Raw genomic sequence first — 21,475 nt, 5'->3', positions numbered from 1 at the left:
TATGATTAATTATTTATCTCATTAGGCCCACGACAATAATTGTAAAATTATATGTTATGTCGGTGATCTTAGGAATTGCCTTTTTTGACATGGTGAATGCCTTCACCAAATTGCTTCAATTAGTATGACCAACTTTATTATTATTATTGTTTTTAACCGGTGAATAAACATATATAGAATCAAAAAGGCAAATAGGCACCCTGTCTAACAAGAAGGTAGATGAAGGGAGAGTACAAATACATCAACATCAGAAATTGATACAAAGATTACAATTGGAGAAATGGATTAATACCCGAGTCAGTCGATTTTAGAACGTCATTACTGGTCCTATGTTCAACCCAAATGAATGTCAAGGACTTGATTGTGTCACGTATCACCCTAGGAGACATCTTCGCTAGGTTCATGTTAGTAATCTATTTTTTACATGTCGCAAAATTGATTGGAGAACAAAAATGAGTATGATATCAAAATGAGATTAAATTAAATTATTCGAACATCTTCGAAGGTAAGTAATATTGTAAAATCACCCACTTTCCAAAAATGGCATTTCTATAATTTTTTTGTAAGAAGTCTTTGAAATCAACTAAAAAAATCGTAGTCGATAGTAACTTGGTAAATAATCAAATTAGTTGATTGTTTTTTAGAGTTGTTGATTAAATCGAACATAAGTCAAAGACATTTTTTTCTAAAACTTAAAGAATTGATCATACACATCCCGGATTTTGTCTCATCCATTTGCAAATATGATTTCATGAGAAAAACATATTGATAAGTCGACGTGTGACATTTAAATCATCTATGAGATATCAATATTATCATGGGATGGGCTCAACATATAATCAAAATGTACACACATAAAATTATTATAAATTTTATCCTAGGATAGAGCAAAGTCAATGAGTTATTATTTTAGTGACCATTCAAAAACCATCACCTAGATGATATGGATGATAGATTGGGTTGGATTGCTGATTCCTTAGATGTGTTTTCTATTTGTGCTCCTCTATTATTGATGCTAGCTTACTTCTAGTCAGTGGTGCTGAGATCTGGTGGAATAATTGGGTTCCTATTACACTTAATACTCTTACTTGGAGGATCAGATTGGAGAGTATTCCAACTAGAGAGAGATTATCATACCGTGGGGTTGAGGTGGAGTCGAATTTATGTTTGGTTTGCCACACATCTGTTGAGACCATTGATCACATTTTTATAGGTTGTAGGGAGCTGATTGATATATGTAGTAGGATTGCAATTTGGTGTGATGTTCAAATTCCCAAGCATCTTGCGGTTTTTGATATCCTTTCGTGGTTCGATTCCCTTCAATTGAGAGACGATCAACGCAAGGCTTTTGATGTAGTTGTGATATCAGCCTTTTGGTGCCTTTGGAATTCTCGAAATTCCATCATTTTTGGAACGGTGTTGCCTAGGAAATCTTTTATTTTTGATGATATTGTTGAAAGGGCAATTTTTGGATTTCTAATAGGTGTTGAAAAGCTAACCTTGTTTGGACTGCTTGGCTCCATAATCCTGCTTTAGCTTCGATTATGTTGTAATGTTTCTTTTTCTAGCTTCTTACTATTTTTTTTATAAAATTTTCCGCCGTTCCAAAAAAATGTATAGACAGAAATATAGAAGCACATGGAAATAACCAATGTTCATCGGACGTACGTACATTCATGTCTATTAACTTATGTATGTTCAATTATGAAAATAAAAAATGTGTAGAATTGAACATAGTTATTTTTGTTTAGTTCTATTGTTGTCGTTGATATTATGTTCTATGTTGAACCATGACCCAACCATTGTAAAGGGCCCTCACTTCCGACTCATAGATTGTGGTCTGCATTCGCAACGAAATAACAGTAACATCTTTATCTTACAACCGTTATAGTAGAGGAAAACGTGCAGTTGTTATTCACGATGATTGATACAACACCCCTATTTAAGAGAATTGTGATACCAATCAAATGATTATAGTTGACTAAAAATGATGGATAAATTTCTAACTAGGAAATCTAGGTTTTTTAGAATAACAAACAGTTTAGTAGAATAAACACAACTAGCGCAACACTGACAAGAGTACATGTAAAAAAAATAGGAATATACAGCCGCACTAATACTTAAATGATTTGGAAAACTAAAGATGCATGTAAAGAAACAACAAAATGTTAGGGTGCAAAGTTACGTTTGGATGAGGTTTTACCCACTTGTATGTGTAATGAGTTGCTTTTCGTTTATAAGGAAGTGAGTGACACTCATTTTATGTAAGGAACCAATTGGAGTGTTAGACTAGAGAGAAAAAGTTTGTACAAACCCATTTGTATATTCTTTCTAGATCTAATATGTGTTTAAAAAGATTTATTTACTCCTTTTGTTATTGGTTTTACATGATGGTTCACTAGATCTTTCATATTCCGCACATGCCATCATAATCAACACCACTTCAATTGGTATCAGAGCGAGTGTTCTTGATTGGATCAAGAATAAATCCTTGATGGTTATCTTGATTTGGCGATTCTTCATGTTCTTATTGATCTTCGTGTTTAGAGAGTGTTTTGTGTTCTATAAATCGAAATTTTCCTTGATTTGATCCATAATTCGACTTTCTCTCTCTAGAATACTTGTTTGTATCACTTTCTCTCTCTAGAAAACCCATTCGAAATCACTTTCTCTCTCCAAAAAATCTTCAAGTTTTTGTGATCATGGTGAATTTGCCTTACACTTCTTGGATTGTGATCGTTGAAGATATCAAATACAAAGTCAATAAAGATCAATATTATAGGTTGGTGTTAAACAAGTTGATATATTGGGAAACTATGGTTTCTTATGTAGGTTTGAAGGTTGATCATGGAAGTTTGATATTTCAACCACTTTGTGAGATCAAATGGTTGGCTGATATTACATCGTCCATATCAACTCGTAGTAGTGATAAGAATGGAGAAGAAAAATATTTGTTCAATAAGAAATATGTTTCTGTTATTGAAGACCCAAATGATCTTAGTGCTCTTAAGTTTGTTGAAGTTCTTGACAATGGAGTTCAATGTGATGCTCTTGATGTTCAAGAAAAAGGAGTTCAAGTTGACTCTCATGATGAAAAAGTTTTTTGCTTAATTGGAGTTCAAAACGATGATATTTTGTGTTCTTGTGATTCCTTTGAAGGAATGATTCCATATCGGAAGTCGGTGATCCAAGAAATTCACAAATATCAAACTCCAAAATGTAACGACGTAAAATCTCAAAACAATTTTTCATTCCAAACATAATAAATTTCATAAAATAATTTCAAAACTCATTCAATCAAATGTTATCTCAGAAATCATATCCAAGAATCTCAAACATATGGATCTTCATCAATGTGTACAGATCATGCCGGTGCCTTCCCGTGATCTTCGCTAGTACCCGAAACACATATCACACAACACGGTAAGCATAAATGCTTAGTGAGTTCCCCAAAATACTACATACAACACATACGCCACTCGAGGCTATAGATCTACAAGACCTTCCGGTCAATTTGTCTCACGAGACTTCCGTTCCATAGTCCTGGTAGACCTTTCGATCCCACATCTCTGACTTTCCAATCCGTATCATCTTGACCTTCCGATCCCACTTCTCTGACCTTTTGGTCCGTATCATCTTGACCTTCCGACCCATACATTGTTGACCTTCCGGTCCAGATCATAATACTCATAACGTAAAATAGCACATACATATCATATAACAACATGCATCACATACTCATCATAGCACATAAGACCTTCCGGTCACACATACTTACCACCCTAGGTGAAGTATAGTGAGAATACTCACCTCACATGATGTCTAGTAAACCTTTTGGCTTGATAACCTTGATGGAGCCTCCGCCTAACACATAAGGCAAACATTTCTAATTAATACTTCCTCTTGTCCTCATATCTATAGAATGGGTAGAAGAGCATTCTACCCTCCCACCCCCCCCCCCCCCGACCTCTCTTGAACCAACTTGCCCAAAACACTAAGGTCAACTGAAGTCAACTCTAGTCATCGGTTAAACCTTGACCAAAATCGTCGAGTGCACTCGTGTGACTCGGCGAGTCCATCCGTGTCCTCTTAATTCTCATAAATCCTCACTCGATTCGTTGAGTTAACCTTTCATTCGACGAGTTACCACTGGTCACGAATCGCGGGGCAACCTGACACGACTTGTCGAGTCCCCTTATGGACTTGGCGATTTCCCTCCATGGCAACACTCAAAAGACCTTCTGAGGTCAGATCTGCTTCTCTAGCCTAGAGATCTGACCTTCCAATACACAATAATCACATAAAGATCCAACCTATCCACTCATGCAACACTCATAGGGCTTCTTTTGGTGAAATAACTTCTAAAATGACAACCTAGGTTCATATCTCCAAAGGAAAAGGATAAAGTATGATATATAGGACTCTTTGGACCTCTTAAGGTCCAGATCCAAGAAGAATTCCACCTTAGGACCTCATATGCTTCGAATTCAAGCTAAAGAAGGCATAAGAAAACCCTAGATTCAAGGATTCTACACAAAACAGAAGGAAGGGGCGAAATAGTACCTCAGAATGGGGATCCTTTCTTGGATTTCTCAGAATAACAACCTCTTTTGGTCCTTCTAGCTGAATCCCCTCTCTTACTTTTCAAAATCACACCAAAATTACTTGATTTCATCATAAGAACTCTCCCTTGGCTCCAATGGCGATTTAAGGTTTCTGACAGGAGATATGAGGCACATCTAAGGTCATAAGTTCATTTAAATAAGCTCCAACCAAGGAACTTATGGTTTTCTCCGCCCAGTACCTACTCGGCGAGTCCATACTTGGACTCGTCAAGTCCGCTCATTAAATCCACGTGATTAACTCGACGTGACTCGACGAGTCAGACCTACGACTCTTCGAGTCCCTCCTAAATCCTCAAAATTGAAACACAGACTATCATACCCGAAATTTCGGATGTTACAAATCTCCCCCACTTAATTTGATTTTGCCCTCGAAATTGGTTCTCAAACCATATAGATAGAAACCAAACACCCGAAAAGCACCACTGAAAGGATCTCACACCCAAAAAAATATCTTCCTCCATAGATACCTGAACCCGTCTAGGAACTCCTAAATTCGAAACAAAATCAACCCCTCTACCACTAAGATATCCCTTATGACTTCCAAATATAAACCCAACAATCGGTTACTGATCACCCATCCCATACTTACCCAACAATCTCAAATACACTTCTATAGACGAAAGGGGCACATTACACAAGAGACTCATCTCCTGCCCTGAAATTGAACCCCACCGGCTCAATGAATTTTCAACACCCTGCCTTCAGATATAAGAAAGTAATCATGCTCCCTCAAAAATATCCTCTAACATCTATAATCATAAACCCCCAACTTACTCTCAACAATCCTTACTCCACACTAGGTACCAGGTCATCTCTCAACCAACCATTAACTTCTAAAGGTTACTCATAACATGTTCCAAGTGTCTCACTAACTTCCTTCTCACATCAACTATCTCGGCCCAGTGACATACAAGTTACAAAGTTTTATTTACCCCAACAAATACTACGCTCCCAACTGAAATCGTCTCACCCTCAACCTCAGTCGAATGAATAATCGTTTGCCTCATGCACCTTATGGTATCTCCCGTACTAACGAACTGACCATAATTGGGTCTAAGATATCAGGTGACAGCAATACCCCTCAACCGATAATCCACCTCAGAATCCAGAATCTCCTCTGGCTTACCCAACGCACTACCAAAGCCAAACTCAAAATCGAGAGTATGATCCGACCCAAAGTTGGAACCACTTGTCCCAATGAAATAATCATCTCATGACTCAATCGGCAATCCACGCGAATACCACTTTTTCCAACTCCCTCATGATACGACAACTACAACCTCTGACTAATGAGTACTACGGATTTCCGTAGCATCACAACCTCTGACTAGTGAGTACTATGGCTTTCCGTAGCATCACAACAACCTCTGACTAGTGAGTATTACGGCTTCCCGTAACATCACACAACCTCTGACTAGTGAGTACTATGGCTTCCGGTAGCATCACAACAACCTCTGACTACTGAGTATTACGGCTTCCCATAACATCACAACAACCTCTGACTAATGAGTACTACGGATTCCCATAGCATCACAACAACCTCTAACTAGTGAGTACTACGGCTTCCTGTAGCATCACAACAACCTTTGAATAGTGAGTGGTACGTCTTCCCGTAGCATCACAAAAACCTCTAACTAGTGAGTACTACGGCTTCCCGTAGCATGAAAACTACCTCTAACTTATCCCCACCATCTCATTTTCACGTTAACGCAACCATGCGTCCACTAACACATGCTTCATGGACTAACATGGATAGGTACCCACACTCATCCAAATTACGCATCATTATTCCTATCCACAACTTCCATAACCAAGACACCTCTCCCCGCTGCAATCCTCAGTCTTAAATAATCCCTCCTGATGCCAATACCCAAGGGCTCCCATTGGTACCGCAAATACTCAATACACCAGTTGCGGTCTCAACCTAAGACTCAAAACTAATCTGAACTTTAGGTCATCATACTCGGATACCTCGACAAATTACCACAAAACCTCATGATGTACTACCTCAACCCTTAATCTCCTTCTTTTAACATCACACAAAGATACACCCACGCATTGCCTTAGAACCTCACAACAAATTTTCATCTCATAACAGGCCACTACGGAGTATCCCAACTCTCAATTGAAATAAGAAGGAATCATCAATGACTCAGAAATCATGTGATAATCTCCCCGATGGAGATCAAGCAACTCCAATATCCCAGATTTCTAATGAAATCCTCAGAAAGTTCTCATCATGACTGCCTCTAATCATTCAGAATCTCATACCAATCCATTACCAGACATCTCGACTATCTAGTAATAATCCTGACTCTTAGTTCAGAAATAATGAATCATCATACTCTTAATCCTCGACTCCCAAACCATCGTTCCATCACATAAATTACCATAAGAGCAGGGACTTCACTCCCATACCTGATGTATAGCATAGACCATAAGGGATACCGCCCCAATATACTCCTCGTGATCGCCCGATGCTGCGGCTAACACATGCTCTACTATACTCAAGGGGGGTATCTCTTTACCCTTCATCGTCTCAGTCCCTACTGACAACTGGTTCATGCTATACTACTACTTTATGGTAGACATACTACCTAGCCACCCTGGTGGAAGATCGTTATCGATGCTACCCCATAGGGTTCACCCCTAGCTCAGAAACCCAAACCTCAATACTTCTTACGTTTCCCCACTGGGAACAGAAATAGCACCACTTAGGTTACAGAAAGCGACATTTCCACTATCGGCTGATTGCTCAACTTGGATCGCAATCCCCCATAAAACACCATCCTTACTCATCCTTGAGTCTTGAGACTCCCACTGTCATCTCATCACAGATTCCTCGGAACTAAACCTATTTCCCTCTCAAGGTATGCTTCATCAAAACACATTTAGCCTGGCCCTTGGGCCCCATACTATATCGCATCTGATCTCGGCCTAATCAATCATGACGGAATAACTAGAAATCAGTACAAGCATTATCTGCTATGAATCATGGTACTCGAACCATGATATGACCTCTCGATCTGCTACCAATCATGGTACTCGAACCATGATATCACCTCTCGATCCTGCTACCAATCATGGTACTCGAACCATGATATCCCCTTTCATGGCTATAAGATCCTGTCCCATCAAACTCTGGTGGCTTCATATTGCTGAGCTCCCGGTATAGCAACAAGTCACCCGCTTGCGGCCTAGCAATTGCGACAGCTGCGGTGGCTGCAGTAGCAGCAACCTATGAAATAGCAACGTATTGCTCATCGAACGTCTCAATCAACATGGTCTCAATAGACCTAAACATCTCGAGTATGACCTCTCACATGGTCGTGGCCACCTCATCACGAATCACCCTGCGAACCTCGTCATCTCTAACTCCGCTGCTCTCTGGTGTATGACGTGTACCCACCATGAGGTCTCTGAAACACAACACAAAGATACCAGAGACTCGATCGAGTATACTCGCACTCGATCATCCAACCCTACTTGCTCCTTAGTACCATAAGGATTTTTACTTGGACTTCTCACTGATCTGGTGTTTCCAGTAGTACGGGCCCTATACGACCTTCCACACTACATCAACATTCACCTCAAGTCCTCCTCCTAGGATCTCGGATCACAAGTACTCTACTTCTCGCTAAGCATAGGCTACCTTTCGGTAGACCCCTCATAATCTCCTCACTGCTACCTACTGACTCTCGAGGCATCTCATAGCAGCAACAATCTCTTAGGCTAAGGCATCACAAATCAGACATGTCTAGTCCTAATATGAATACATAGCCTACTCTAGCATACATAGCATGTCACATAATATCTCATAACACACAATGTAAGGGTATTTTGGGAAATCTTCGCTCGGGTGTTGACTGATCGTACACACTATTCCTCCTGCTTTTCTCAAAATCTTTTATTCTTTTACAAATTGTTTCTTTTATGAAAACTTCCTCAAATCCTCAGTTTGAGTTCAGTTACACCCGAAGGTGCATCCAAATCCCTCAAACCAAGGCTTTGATACCAGTTTGTAACGACGAATAACCTCAAAACAATTTTTCATTCCAAACATAATAAATTTCATAAAATAATTTGTAATGATTCTTTCCTAAATTATTTCATCTATATACTATTAATAGAATATCATCCACAAAATGGTGATTTTGTGAAACCCTACGCTTATCAATATAGCCTCATACTTTCATGTCGAATCCTTCAAAAATTCATTACAAAAATTCGGAATGGGAATTTATGTGACATTCGTCACTAATCAGTTGGTAGTCAGGGGCGGACGCAGGATTTCATAATAGGGGTTGCACGGGGAGATTAAGGGTTGCACGATAATAGAAAAATTAAATTTTTAAAAAATTTCGAAATTTTTTCCACTGCGATCGGAAAATTTAGGGGTTGCCGGTGCCACCCTGGAACCCCCTAAATCCGCCCCTGTTGGTAGCATTGAATTTTAATATAAACGTGGTATGTAAAATCCAATCGTGATATTATTGAACAACATAAAAATTTCATCATTTATATTGCAATAGAAAATGTAGAATTGAAGTCTATGTTAGCATTTAGGATCTAATTTATAACGTTCTTAAAATTCCACCTTTGTGTGCACAACTTTAAAAGTGATAATATAGTCCATTGTTTGTCTTTTGATAGTACGTTGCCACTACTACACAATGGACCTTCACCCACGAAAATTACCCACGGACCAAATCTGTGGGTAATTACCCACACATTTGCCACCGATTTTCCACGACTTAAAAACCCATAATTTACAAACTACTTCTCACGAATTACACACAGATTATCCACAGAAAGAAATCTGTGGAAAATCCGTGGGAACAATATTGCCATCACCCATGTCTTACCCACGGATTTTGGAAAATGGGAAACATTTCCGGTCTGTGGGTAAAGCGTGGGTAATTTTCTACAGATTACCCACAGAAAAAGATTGTTTTTTTCATTTTCATCCCTTAAATGTTGTTTTTTAGTTCCATATTTCTATCGTTTTACTAAATCAATGATTTCTTTGTTTCATTAGTTTATTATTCTCATCCATGTACATATGTATGTGAATAATAAGTTGAAAAAACAAATGATATATTGGTTTATAAAGTATGTATGCATATATGTGTATAATAAGTTGATAAAACAAAGAAATACATTGGTTTATTATACATTATAAATGATAAAACAAAAACAATAACGTTAAATGATCAAAAATGGAAAAATTATTTATTGTTGTGGGAAATATGTGGGTAATTATCCACAGATTACCCACATACCATAATCGTTTTTTTAATTTTTCGACCCTCAAGCATTGTATTTTCGTTCCATGTTTAACATAATTTAATACATCATTGTATTTCTTTGTTTGTTCAATTTATTAGATACATATCATACACATGAATGTATCGTTTACTAAGTTGATGAAAAAACGGAGTATACTGAAATATTAAGTATGTATGCATGTATAAAAGTATTTATGTATGTTTAATTTTATTTGTGAAATAAGTTGAACAAACAAGTCAATACATCAATTGATTATGTTTTGTAAAAGATTGGACGAATATAACAATATTTAATGGTCAAAAATTGAAAAAATGATTCTGGTCTGTGGATGATCCGTGGGTGATTTGCCACGGATTACCCACAAAACAAAATTGTTTTTCCATTTTCGATCCTTCAACGTTGATTTTTCGTTCCATATTTATATCAATTTACTAAATCAATGCATTTTTTTGTTTCATCAACTTCTTATACCCATACTCGTACATATGTATGTGAATAATAAGTTGATAAAACAAAACATATATTTATATATTAAGTATGTATGCATGTATGTTTATAATATGGTGATAAAACAAATAAATACACCGATTTATTATACGTTATAAAGGATAAAAACAAATACAACAACGTTAAATGGTCAAAAATGGAAAAATTCTTCATTGATGTGGGAAATCTGTGGGTGATTATCCACAGATTACCCACACACCAAAATCCTTTTTTCATTTTTTGATCATTAAACGTTTTTTTTTTTTTTTTTTTTTTTTTTTTCGTTCCATGCTTAACATAACTTAATAAATCATTGTATTTCTTTGTTTTATCAATTTAATAGATACATATACATACACATGCATGTATGAGTTTACTAAGTTGACAAATTGACGGAGTGTACTGAATTAACTATTATGTATACATGTATAAAGGTATTTTTGTATGTTTAAGTGTATTTGTGAAATAAGTTGAACAAACAAGTGAACACATTAATTTATTAAGTTTTGTAAAAGATTAGATGAATAGAACAACATTTAATGGTCAAAAATTGAAAAAAAGTTTCTGGTCCATGGATAATCGGTGGGTGATTTGCCACGGATTACCCACAAAACAAAATCGTTTTTCCATTTTCGATCCTTCAATGTTGTTTTTTCGTTCAATATTTGTATTAATTTTACTAAATGCACTTCTTTGTTTCATCAACTTATTATACCAATAAACATACGTATGTACATGAATAATTAGTTAATAAAACAGAAGATTCATTTATATATTAAGTATCTATGCATGTATCTTTGAAATATGGTGATAAAACAAAGAAATACATCAATTTATTATATATCATAAATGGTAAAACAAAGACAACAACGTTAAATAGTCAAAAATGGAAAAACTCTTCACTGTTGTGGGAAATCTGTGGGTGATTATCCACAGATTACCCACATACTAAAATTGTTTTTTCATTTTTTTGACCCTTAAACGTTGTTTTTTCGTTTCATGCTTAATATAACTTAATAAATCATTGTATTTCTTTGTTTTATCAATTTAGTAGATACATATACATACACATACATATATGAGTTTACTAAGTTGATGAATTAAAGGAGTATAGTATGATTGCATGTATGTTTGTAATATGGTGATAAAATGAAGAATACATTGATTTATTATACATTATAAAGGATAAAACAAAGACAACAATATTAAAAATTGTCAAAAAAAAATGAAAATTATATTTATGATATTAATAATGCATCGTTTTCTTTTATATTTATGATATTAAATAATGAATTAATTGTTTTCTTTTAAATCAAAATGAAAATTAAAGGCTCATATCTAATAAATAATAATAAAAAACAAAAAAAAATTAATTGAAATATATGGGGAAGTTGATTAAACGGACAAAAAAAAAAATGAAAAAAAAAACAGCCGCACATTTTACTCTTTTATTTACGATCAATAAAAAAGGATAAAAAAGAAAAAAGAAAACTAAAGTGTGAATTGGGATTGGGGTTTTACAGAGGGTAAACAAACAAACGACGACTAAAACATTTTGTCTCCTGTGTTCTATATCCGGCAGCAAAAAACGATACCACACCACTGCCGATTTTTATCTTTGCCATCGTCCCACCTTGGAAACCACCTGCGTCACTGCCATTGAAGTCGGACGACTTCCTATCTCGATTTTTTTGATCGTTTCTTCCTTATCCTCAAAAATTTGAGGTAAAACCCTAACTTTTTATTTTTTTAAATTCTAAATAGTAAGGCTTTAATTTGTTAAAGTTTTAGGTTTGGGTTTCTATTGGAATAATGCCTATTACCTGAATTAGGGTTTAAGTAGTTATGTTTGGTTTTTGAAATTGTTAAAATTTTTAATTTGTTAAAGTGAGGGTTTAGTTTGTTAATGTGGTAGGTTTAGTTTGTTGAGTTAAAACCCTAACTTTTTAATTGTTTGATAAATTAATTTGATGTATAAAGTAATAGGTTTTAGTTATCATCGATTGATCATGTCGTTGAATAGAGATTGGATGTATGAAAGGAGAATTACCGACGACAATTTTCTTCATCCGGAATTTCATAATCATCTCATGTCTTTCTTGGATTTTGCATTTGCCAACCAAAACGATATTGAAAGAATTATTGTAAACGGGAAGGAGGTTCTTAAGGTTAGATGTCCATGTTCCAAATGCAATAACAGTAGATATAAGACAAGATCCTCGGTTGCGGTGGATATAATGAGCAATGGATTCATGCCTGATTATTACATATGGTTTGCGCATGGTGAATCATTTCAAGTGTCGTCTCAACACGTGGGTCAAAGTTCAAACTCCGTAGACTATGGTTGTGGTGAATATAATGGATATAATCAAATGATTATGGATAGCATGCACCAAAACCATGCTCCTTATCCATCAGAATCAACGAGTTCGGAACCACAAGACCCAAATCCTACTGCTAGGGCATTCTATCGCATGTTAGAAGATGCCAACGAGCCTTTGTGGGATAGGTGTAGAAAGTATACCAAATTACAAGTCGCCACTAGGTTTTTGAATTGGAAATCAGATTCTAATGTTCCTGATTCAACATATAATAAAATACTTCCAATATTCAAAGACATGTTACCTGATGGTGAAAAGCTACCTGCAAACTTTTTTGAGACCAAGAAACTATTGAAGCCACTAGCTTTGCCAAAAGAAAAGATTCATGCATGTAAAAACCATTGCATGTTATTCTACAAAGAGGATTCTGGTTTAGAACATTGTCGAGTGTGTGGGGAATACCGATACAAGAATAGTCAACGCAAGGTGCCTAATTTGGTACTAACCTACATGCCGGTTGGAGTAAGACTTCAAAGATTGTTCTACTCAGAGGAGATTGCTAAACATATGACCTGGCACTCAGATCATCAAAGTGAACCAGGAAAGATGGTACATCCTAATGATGGTCAGGCATGGAAGCATTTTGATACGACATTTCCTGATTTTGCACAAGAGACACGCAATATTCGTCTCGGGTTGTGTACAGATGGCTTCAATCCAAATAATTCAAGCTCAACCCCACATTCTTGTTGGCCTGTGTTTATTATAGTTTATAACCTACCTCCTTGGTTGGCTTTGAAAGATTCATACGTAAAACTTGCTTTGGTCATTCCTGGTAAGAAGAGTCCCGGACAGAACTTGGATGTTTTTCTACAACCTTTAATAGAGGAGCTAAAAATGTTGTTCCATTGTGGTATTGAAACTTATGATGCCTACCGAAGGAACAATTTCCAAATGAGAGCTGTACTGCTATGGACAATTAGCGACTTTCCTGCATATGCAATGTTGTCTAGATGGAGCACTCATGGTAAGTTAGCTTGCCCATATTGCATGGATCAATCGGGATCATTCCAACTTAAATATGGAAGTAAACCGTGCTGGTTTGATTGTCATAGAAAACATCTACCTATCAAACATAGTTTTTGGAAAGATGTGAATAATTTCCGGGCAAACAAAAAGGAGACAGTTATAAGGCCTATTCCATATCCGAGCGGAGATGAAATTTGGGAGCAAGTCCGTCACCTTCCCACCGTTTACGAAGGTGTTCCCTTTCATCCAAAAAACGAAAAACCTCCCGGCTTTGGAGTTACACATAATTGGGTAAAGCGAAACATATTTTGGGAGTTGCCGTATTGGCGTAAATTGTTGATTCGCCACAACCTCGATCCGATGCACATTGAAAGAAACTTTTTTGAGAACATGTTTCACATAGTTATGGACACCCCAAAATCCAAAGACAATTTAAATGCGAGAAAAAACATTGTTCTTATATGTAACCGACATTCATTAAATTGTCAGATGTTAAACAATGGGAAATATACATATAATAAAAAGACAGCTTACACTTTGAAAAGAAAAGGGAGGACTAATGAAGTACACAAAGTCTGTGAATGGTTAAAGAGTATCAAATTTCCTGATGGGTATGCTTCAAACATAGGGAACTGTGTAAATACTGAAGATGATAGTTTTTATGCTTTCAAAAGTCATGATTGTCATGTGTTTATGCAACGGTTGCTTCCAATTGCTATAAGAGGCTTTGTTTTTGAAGAGGTATATGACGCCATAACAGAGATTTGCACGTTCTTTCGGGTTATATTCTCGAAAACATTACATTTAGATGACTTGGATAAAATGTAGCAAACTATTGTTCAAACCGTTTGCAAGTTGGAAAAAATATTTCCCCCTAATTTCTTTGATTCTATGGAACACTTGGTCATACATTTAGTCCATGAGGCTATAATTGGTGGCCCAGTGCAGTATAGATGGATGTATCTATTCGAGAGGTAATAACATTCTTTATAGTTTTATATGTTTTTCAATAATCTGCTTTGTATCCTTAACACAATCCCAGTAATCTCTAAATGTAGGAAGTTGGGATTGCTAAAAAGAACAATTAGAAACAAAGCAAAGGTTGAGGGTTCAATCGTCGAGTCATATCTAGTGAATGAACTCTCTGCCTACTGTTCTTTATACTTTGAGCCCACGATTGAGACACGCCATAACATAGAAGCCCGGAATTTCGCACCAGAACATCCTAGCTCTTCAAATATAGACACTCAATTAAGTGTGTTTGTTTTTCTATCTCGGAGATTATATGAAAAAGGTGGGATTCGAACACGCATAGGCGATGCAGAACTTCACAAGGCTCACACGTATATCCTCTTAAATTGTCGAGAAGTTTACCCTTACATCCACATGTTTGACAATTGGGTGCTTGAGCATTATCCTAGTGAGCCTCTTGAGAGTCTTAGAGATCGTCTCTTTGCCGACTGGTTCCAACATCATGTAAGTTAAATGGATTAAATCATACCGATTAATATTATTTAAACATTAGCCAACACCATTAATATGTATTCCTCAATGTAGGTAATGATTGATTCAGATGATAGTACTAAACATTTGGAAGTTCTTGCAATGTGACCAACGCAATATGCTCTATCGCATAAAGGGTACTTTGTGAATGGCTATAAGTTTCACACACGTAGCCATGGTGATGGACGTGTGACAAATAACTGTGGAGTATGTGTGAGGGGGACGACTTATAACCAACCAGAGTGCGACTACTACGGATTTTTAGATGAGGTACTAGAGCTTGATTATCGTGGCAGTGGGCGTTGTGTTGTTGTATTATACAAATGTACTTGGTTTGATAATGTACACGGAATAAAAGTTAACAAACATAAGTTGGTTGATATAAAACCTACGTCTCGAATTCAAACCGACGATCCATTTGTCTTGGCATCACAAGTGGAACAAGTGTATTATACACCATACCCCTCTATGAAAAAGAATTTAAAGTTATGGTGGGCTGTTGTCAAGACAAAACCAAGAGGGATGTATGAAATCGGCCACTCTGTACCTGAAGTTGCGGACAATGAAGAAATGGAAGGAGAACAGTTCTTTCAAACTGATGAACGGTTTGATTATTCAAATGAAGTAAGTAATAATGAACCTATGTGCCTAGTCAGAGGTGAAGAATTCATAGAAGTTGACGATACTGATCCAAATAAAGAAATGAATGGTGATGAAGAAGAAGAATATCAAGAGTTTGAAGATATAGAAGATGATGAAGACGACCTTGATTTATCTGACCACTCTTCTGATGATTAGGGTATTGTTTGTTGTTATACACTTTAAACTATTTGCTATCTATCATATGGTATGTCTACTTTAATTTATTGTCATTATATTATTTCCATTATAGAGTATGTTCACTTAAACTTGTTATCCACTTTAAATTATTTAATGACCACAATTATTTTGTTAAATACATGTAGGTATATGGGTCGTTCCGAGTATCGTGCGGATTCTCGTCAAGGGAGAGGCAGTGACAGAGGGAGAGGAAGTGACAGAGGGAGTGGCCAAGGGAGAGGTAGTGGTAAGGGGAAACAATCACATGTTGTTACTAGTGGCAAATGTAACAAGACACAGTCTAGTCCTGGTAGTTGTAACAAGGAGACACAGTCTAGTCATGGTAGTGGTGGTAGTAGAATACAATCTAGTCATGTTGTTGGTGGTGTTGGTGCACTGCGGGGGAGTAGTAATGGGCACGGTGTTGGTAGCTCACATGCTGATGACACTAGGTCTCACAGACTTAGTATCTTACAGACCATACCCGACCATCAAGATTATGACTCATATGGTGATGACGATGAGTATGGTGAGGAAGGTGATGATGGTGTATATGGTGAGGAAGGTGATGATGGTGCAGATGACGACATCATTGGGTGTGGCTCAAATGTCCCTGATACGCCTCCAACTAATCCAGCTCATAGGGAATTTATCGAGCGGACTGATCAAGGGTTTGTGAACTTTTTTTTATCTTATGTAAATAATTGACGTTATAAATATAATGAATTTGTTATTTTAATTTTGTAGGTTTAGTGATCCTACCGTGCATCGTCAGATCACATTGATCATGCGTATGTTTTATACTACTCACTGGACTACATGGAGCGAAGTTGATAGTGTCACCCACGAGCGTATGTTTGGTCGTTTCAAGGTGTGTGTGTCTGTATATATATATATATATATATATATATATATATATATATATATATATATATATATACATTCCTGTGTATTAGGTAAAAAGAGTAAACCACATTGCTACTAAGGATAAAAATATATATTGCTATTATGGTTAGAAAATGTAAGTATGTTGCTATTAGGGTGATATGTTTTGGTTAGTTAAAATTTTAAATTTGTATGTTTAGGGTTTATTAAGTTATTAAAGTGGTACATTTTTCTTTGTTATTATATTGTTCATATATATGTTTTGGTTGTTTAAATTGTTATAGTGGTATGTTTAGGATTTGTGAAATTGTTAAAGTGGTTGAAATTAATATGTTTAGCTTTGTTAAATTAACTTGGTGATGTGTTATGAGAAAAATATGTTGTTAGATATAAGTAGGTTGCTATTACTGATAGAAAATGTAAATATGTTGCCATTATGGATAATAAAGGTAAATATGTTTCCTATATTTGGTAAAAATAGTAAACTATGTTGCTATTATGGATAATATTGTTTGATTTACCATTTTTTTAGATACGGGACTTGCAAACCCGACTCGAAGAGTCCGAAGCCCGCCATCAACAAGAGTTGGAACAATTTCGAAAAGAACGTGAGGAATCCAAAGCACGTCAAGAAACTATGGAAAAACGTATGGAAGAACTTTGGAGTAAATTCATGCCAAACAATTAGTGTGTAGGGTGATATGGGAATTGAAACTTTTGTGGATTTGGCATTTGAAACTTGGTATTTGAAACTGCCCATAGATTAAGTTTATGAATTTGGGAATTGAAACTTTTGTGGATTTGACATTTGAAAATTTCTAGATTAAGTTTATGGATTTGGTTGAAACTTTATTGGTCATATTATATTTTTTCAAATTAACTGTAAAAATTTGGATTTTATGCAATTTGTAAATATATAACATTTGAAATTTGTTATGTTACCCACAGACTATCCACGGAATCACCCAAAAAGAATATTTGTGGAAAATCCGTGGGTAAACAATTATGTGGAAAATCTGTGGGTAAACATCCGTGGAAAATATGTGGGTAATAGAGCCGTGGAAAACCCGTGGGTAATCAGGTTGTGGATAAGCTGTGGGTAACTTTGCTCGTGGATACTCTGTGGGTAATGTGGTCGTGGATAAACTGTGGGTAACTTTGCTCGTGGATAAACTGTGGGTAATTCTGTGGGTAAACTGTCTGTGGTAAATCTGTGGGTAAATTTGTTCGTGGATAATCTGTGGGTAATTCTGAGGGTAATCCGTGGGAAAATATTACCCACGAGCTTTTTCCCACGAATCTGGTTTCATGGATAATCCGTGGATAAAGACCATTACCCACTGATTACCCACAAATAGGGTCGTGGGTGAAGGTCTGTTTTGTTGTAGTGTGCTAATAGCAGAAAGCTAATCATACATAATTGGCTATCCATAATCTCTAACTACTAGCTATCCTTTTGTTTTAATATTTTCCATCAGATTTGGTATCAAGGGATAGCTTCCGTTGCTTAGAGACTCTTAAGCGTAGATTAGCTGAAAAACTAGAATTTGGGTGATAAGCTAGCTTTCAAAACCTATTTTTTTGTTTGACCAAACAACAAACCCTTAGTCCATTCTTTTTTGCATGCTTTTCTAATTAATAGTGTGATAGTATAGTTCAAATACAAAACCAATGTGCCAAGAGATGAGGAAACAATGTTTAAATGATAATGACGGACGGAAGTCATACTTTCCACTATCTTGGGAGTTTCCATCATTTTATTATTAATTCTTTATTACACCATGCATTAAAGTCGTAGTAAAAATATAAGTATTGTAATAACGAGAAGAAGAAAAGTGCTCTATCTCTTGCATACGACGCCTCGCCCATCTATACCGCTTTGGCAGCTCAAGCTTGGCAACTGCAAGTTCAGTAAGGAACCGTCTTCCTCGCTGCTCTTAAACTTAGCAACCGAACAATCAGTCGCAAATGAATCTGTACTCACAAACTTACTATATCCTCCCATCACAGGCATCAACACCCCCATCTTCACCTTGCTCACATAGTTATTCCTATAAGTCTGTCCCAGAACTCCGTCCACTTCGTTACTCAAGGAGAAGAATTTGAACTTGAGATCAAGATGAGCAAAGCAATCGTCATTGGTTATGTCATAGTTATGGATTCGTGATTCTTCATTTGTTATTGGAACCACCTTGGCTGTGATCCTGAAGAGGTTTTCAACTTCAACAACGATATGGTTGGTGTCATGAATCCTAGTGATTGATGTCGTAAAAGATTGCCATTTGGCACCTTCGCTTGTTGGGAGAAAGATGTTTTCCCCGTCAAATATGACAGAGATACGGTCAACGGTGTCATCCCAAGAAGAAGTCTTTTGAGCACTGATTTGTACTTTGTGGTTGTCGAAAAGAACCCCGATTGATTGGACCCAAGTAAAGTCTCTTCCCATGTTTTTGTTTCTCTTGCCAATGAAGTGGCCATTGATGTGGAGGTTGTTATCTGCAACAAGGCAGAAATCTTGATCCTTCTTTCCATGGAAGTAGAAAGTGATGCCGTCACCTCCAATGAATCGAGGGTCTTGACACACTGCTCCAGGCATATCGCAATCTATAATTTACCAGACAGATATACAAACACTTATGAGATTCAATGATAGCTGTTTAAACGTAATATTTAACCATAGTATTCATTTGTAAATGATGGAATTAAACTTTAGTAATTTGATGTCAAAATGACTCTCCTCATATATGAACTTTTAGCATTTATAGAAAGTGAAAACATAGAGTTATGAAGAACTTACTGCAAACTGGCTTGCAAGAAACACAATCAACTTCACATTGACCAGGACAAGAAGCAGGGCAGACATGCTCGGAGGCGTAACATTTTGTGTAGTTGTTGTTTTTGCACTTGACTTTCTTTGGTTTCGAAGGTGGAGTTGACCATGTAGGAGGTGCAGGTGAGGATGGTGTTGGTGGTGTCGACTCTTTTTGTGGTGCAGGGGTGGTTGGAGGTGGTGAGAATGGTGTTGGAGTTGGAGGTGTGGACTCTTCCGGTGGTGATGGGGTTGTGGGAGAGGGTGTGGATGGTGTTGGTGTTGGAGGTGTGGACTCTGTTGGTGGTGAAGGGGTGGTGGTGGGTGGTGGTGAGGATGGTGTTGGAGGTGTGGGATCTACTGCTGGAGAAGGAGGGGTGGGAGGTGGTGAGTAAGGTGTTGGTGTTGGAGGTGTGTACACCGGTGGTGATGGTGCAATGTCGCCACCACAAACAGGTTTGCACGATTGACAATCAACAGTGCAGCTATCTGGACAAAACTTAGGACAAACATGCACCAAGTTATGACATTCTTTGTAACTCGGGTCCTTACAAGTTGCATGGCTAGGGTTGTTAATTCCTGGTGGAGTTTGTGCCTCAGTAAGAGCCACCAGTATGAATATCACAACTAACATAACATGACAAACCATTGACTGAGCCATTGCAGCCCAGACTTAAAACTCTAAAAGATTGTAATGGAAAGGTATATTGAATTGTTATCAATGTATTGAATTGGACAATTGGTGCTTATTGACACTGATAATCTCCATATATATAGTTAAATGAATGCATGAACCTCCATAATCTATAAAGGAATAATTAAGTACCTTCAGTTCAAGGTATCTTTCAGACCCCTTCATACTACTTTTAGTGTATATATGGCATCCCTGGCACATGCAACACTTTCTAGTTTCTACAAACAGAATCCAGCTTGTCAGATACTCCACCAATGTTAATTAACGAACAATTAGAATGGCACCAATCGCGACTCTTGCATCGCAAGCATTTAGTGAAGCAAATTTTTAGTATTACCTATGACAAGGGGCGAGGTAAAAACTAAAAAGGAGGTTTATAGTCTTTAGAAAATTGAAGTTGTAGGGTAGTTTGTGAACCCAAATCGGTAGAATGAGTCAGTTTTAACCCATTTCAATAAAAAAGAGTTCCTACCGCTATATGTACGTTTTAATGGGTCGCGAATAGGTAAGTTAAGTTAGCATGTACAGTAATAAAAATGAAATGAGTCAAGCTATCAAAATGTCATCCAAAATAGACTGAATTATTCACCATCTTTAAAATCATTTTATTTATAATATTGGTTAGCATGTAATTGAAATGAAATGAGTCAAACTATCAAAATGTCACCCCTAATATACTGAATTATTTACTATTTCTAAAATCATTTTAGTTAAAAGTTTGGATATCTCTATCTTAATTGATGGTAGTGTTTATAATTAATATTGAAGAATTAAGATATTAGTTTTTTACGGAACTTACAAAAGATGGTCCACAGAATTGTTGAAATGTTATCCGGACCGACCCCTACTTAAGATACCAGACTTTAAGATAAGAAAGATGACAAACTTTAAATCGAGGCTTCAAAAAATCTCAACATGTTGACGTAAGTTGCAATACGAAGCGATCCTTTTTCTATCTACATTGACTTCCATGAGTACCATCTCCAAATAAGTCATCTCATATTATATTTCCTCG

The 21,475-nt window shown here is 36.6% G+C and overlaps 2 protein-coding genes across 2 annotated transcripts; one reads left to right on the top strand and one right to left on the bottom strand.

Annotated features, from left to right (window-relative positions):
* Positions 1-2,702: 2,702 nt before the first annotated feature.
* On the top strand, positions 2,703-16,051 carry LOC145007299 (uncharacterized). Its single transcript, XM_078966260.1, has 6 exons — positions 2,703-3,042; positions 12,387-14,491; positions 14,579-14,724; positions 14,809-15,226; positions 15,308-15,357; positions 15,427-16,051. Exons 1-6 carry the CDS (start codon positions 2,703-2,705, stop codon positions 16,049-16,051), a joined length of 3,684 nt encoding a protein of 1,227 aa, XP_078822386.1.
* Positions 16,052-18,641: 2,590 nt separating this feature from the next.
* LOC145005872 (uncharacterized) lies at positions 18,642-20,486 on the bottom strand. The gene is made up of 2 exons (XM_078964986.1): positions 19,755-20,486; positions 18,642-19,561 (listed from the first exon to the last, which is right to left on the bottom strand). Exons 1-2 carry the CDS (start codon positions 20,425-20,427, stop codon positions 18,798-18,800), a joined length of 1,437 nt encoding a protein of 478 aa, XP_078821112.1. The 5' UTR covers positions 20,428-20,486; the 3' UTR covers positions 18,642-18,797.
* Positions 20,487-21,475: the final 989 nt, after the last annotated feature.

This window comes from Lactuca saligna, chromosome 7 (genome assembly GCF_052625555.1).
Source record: "Lactuca saligna cultivar CGN05327 chromosome 7, ASM5262555v1, whole genome shotgun sequence".
In the NCBI taxonomy this organism is placed as follows: Eukaryota; Viridiplantae; Streptophyta; class Magnoliopsida; order Asterales; family Asteraceae; genus Lactuca; species Lactuca saligna.
Note: the sequence above shows the minus strand (reverse complement) of the source record. Positions and strands in the feature narration are given on the sequence as shown.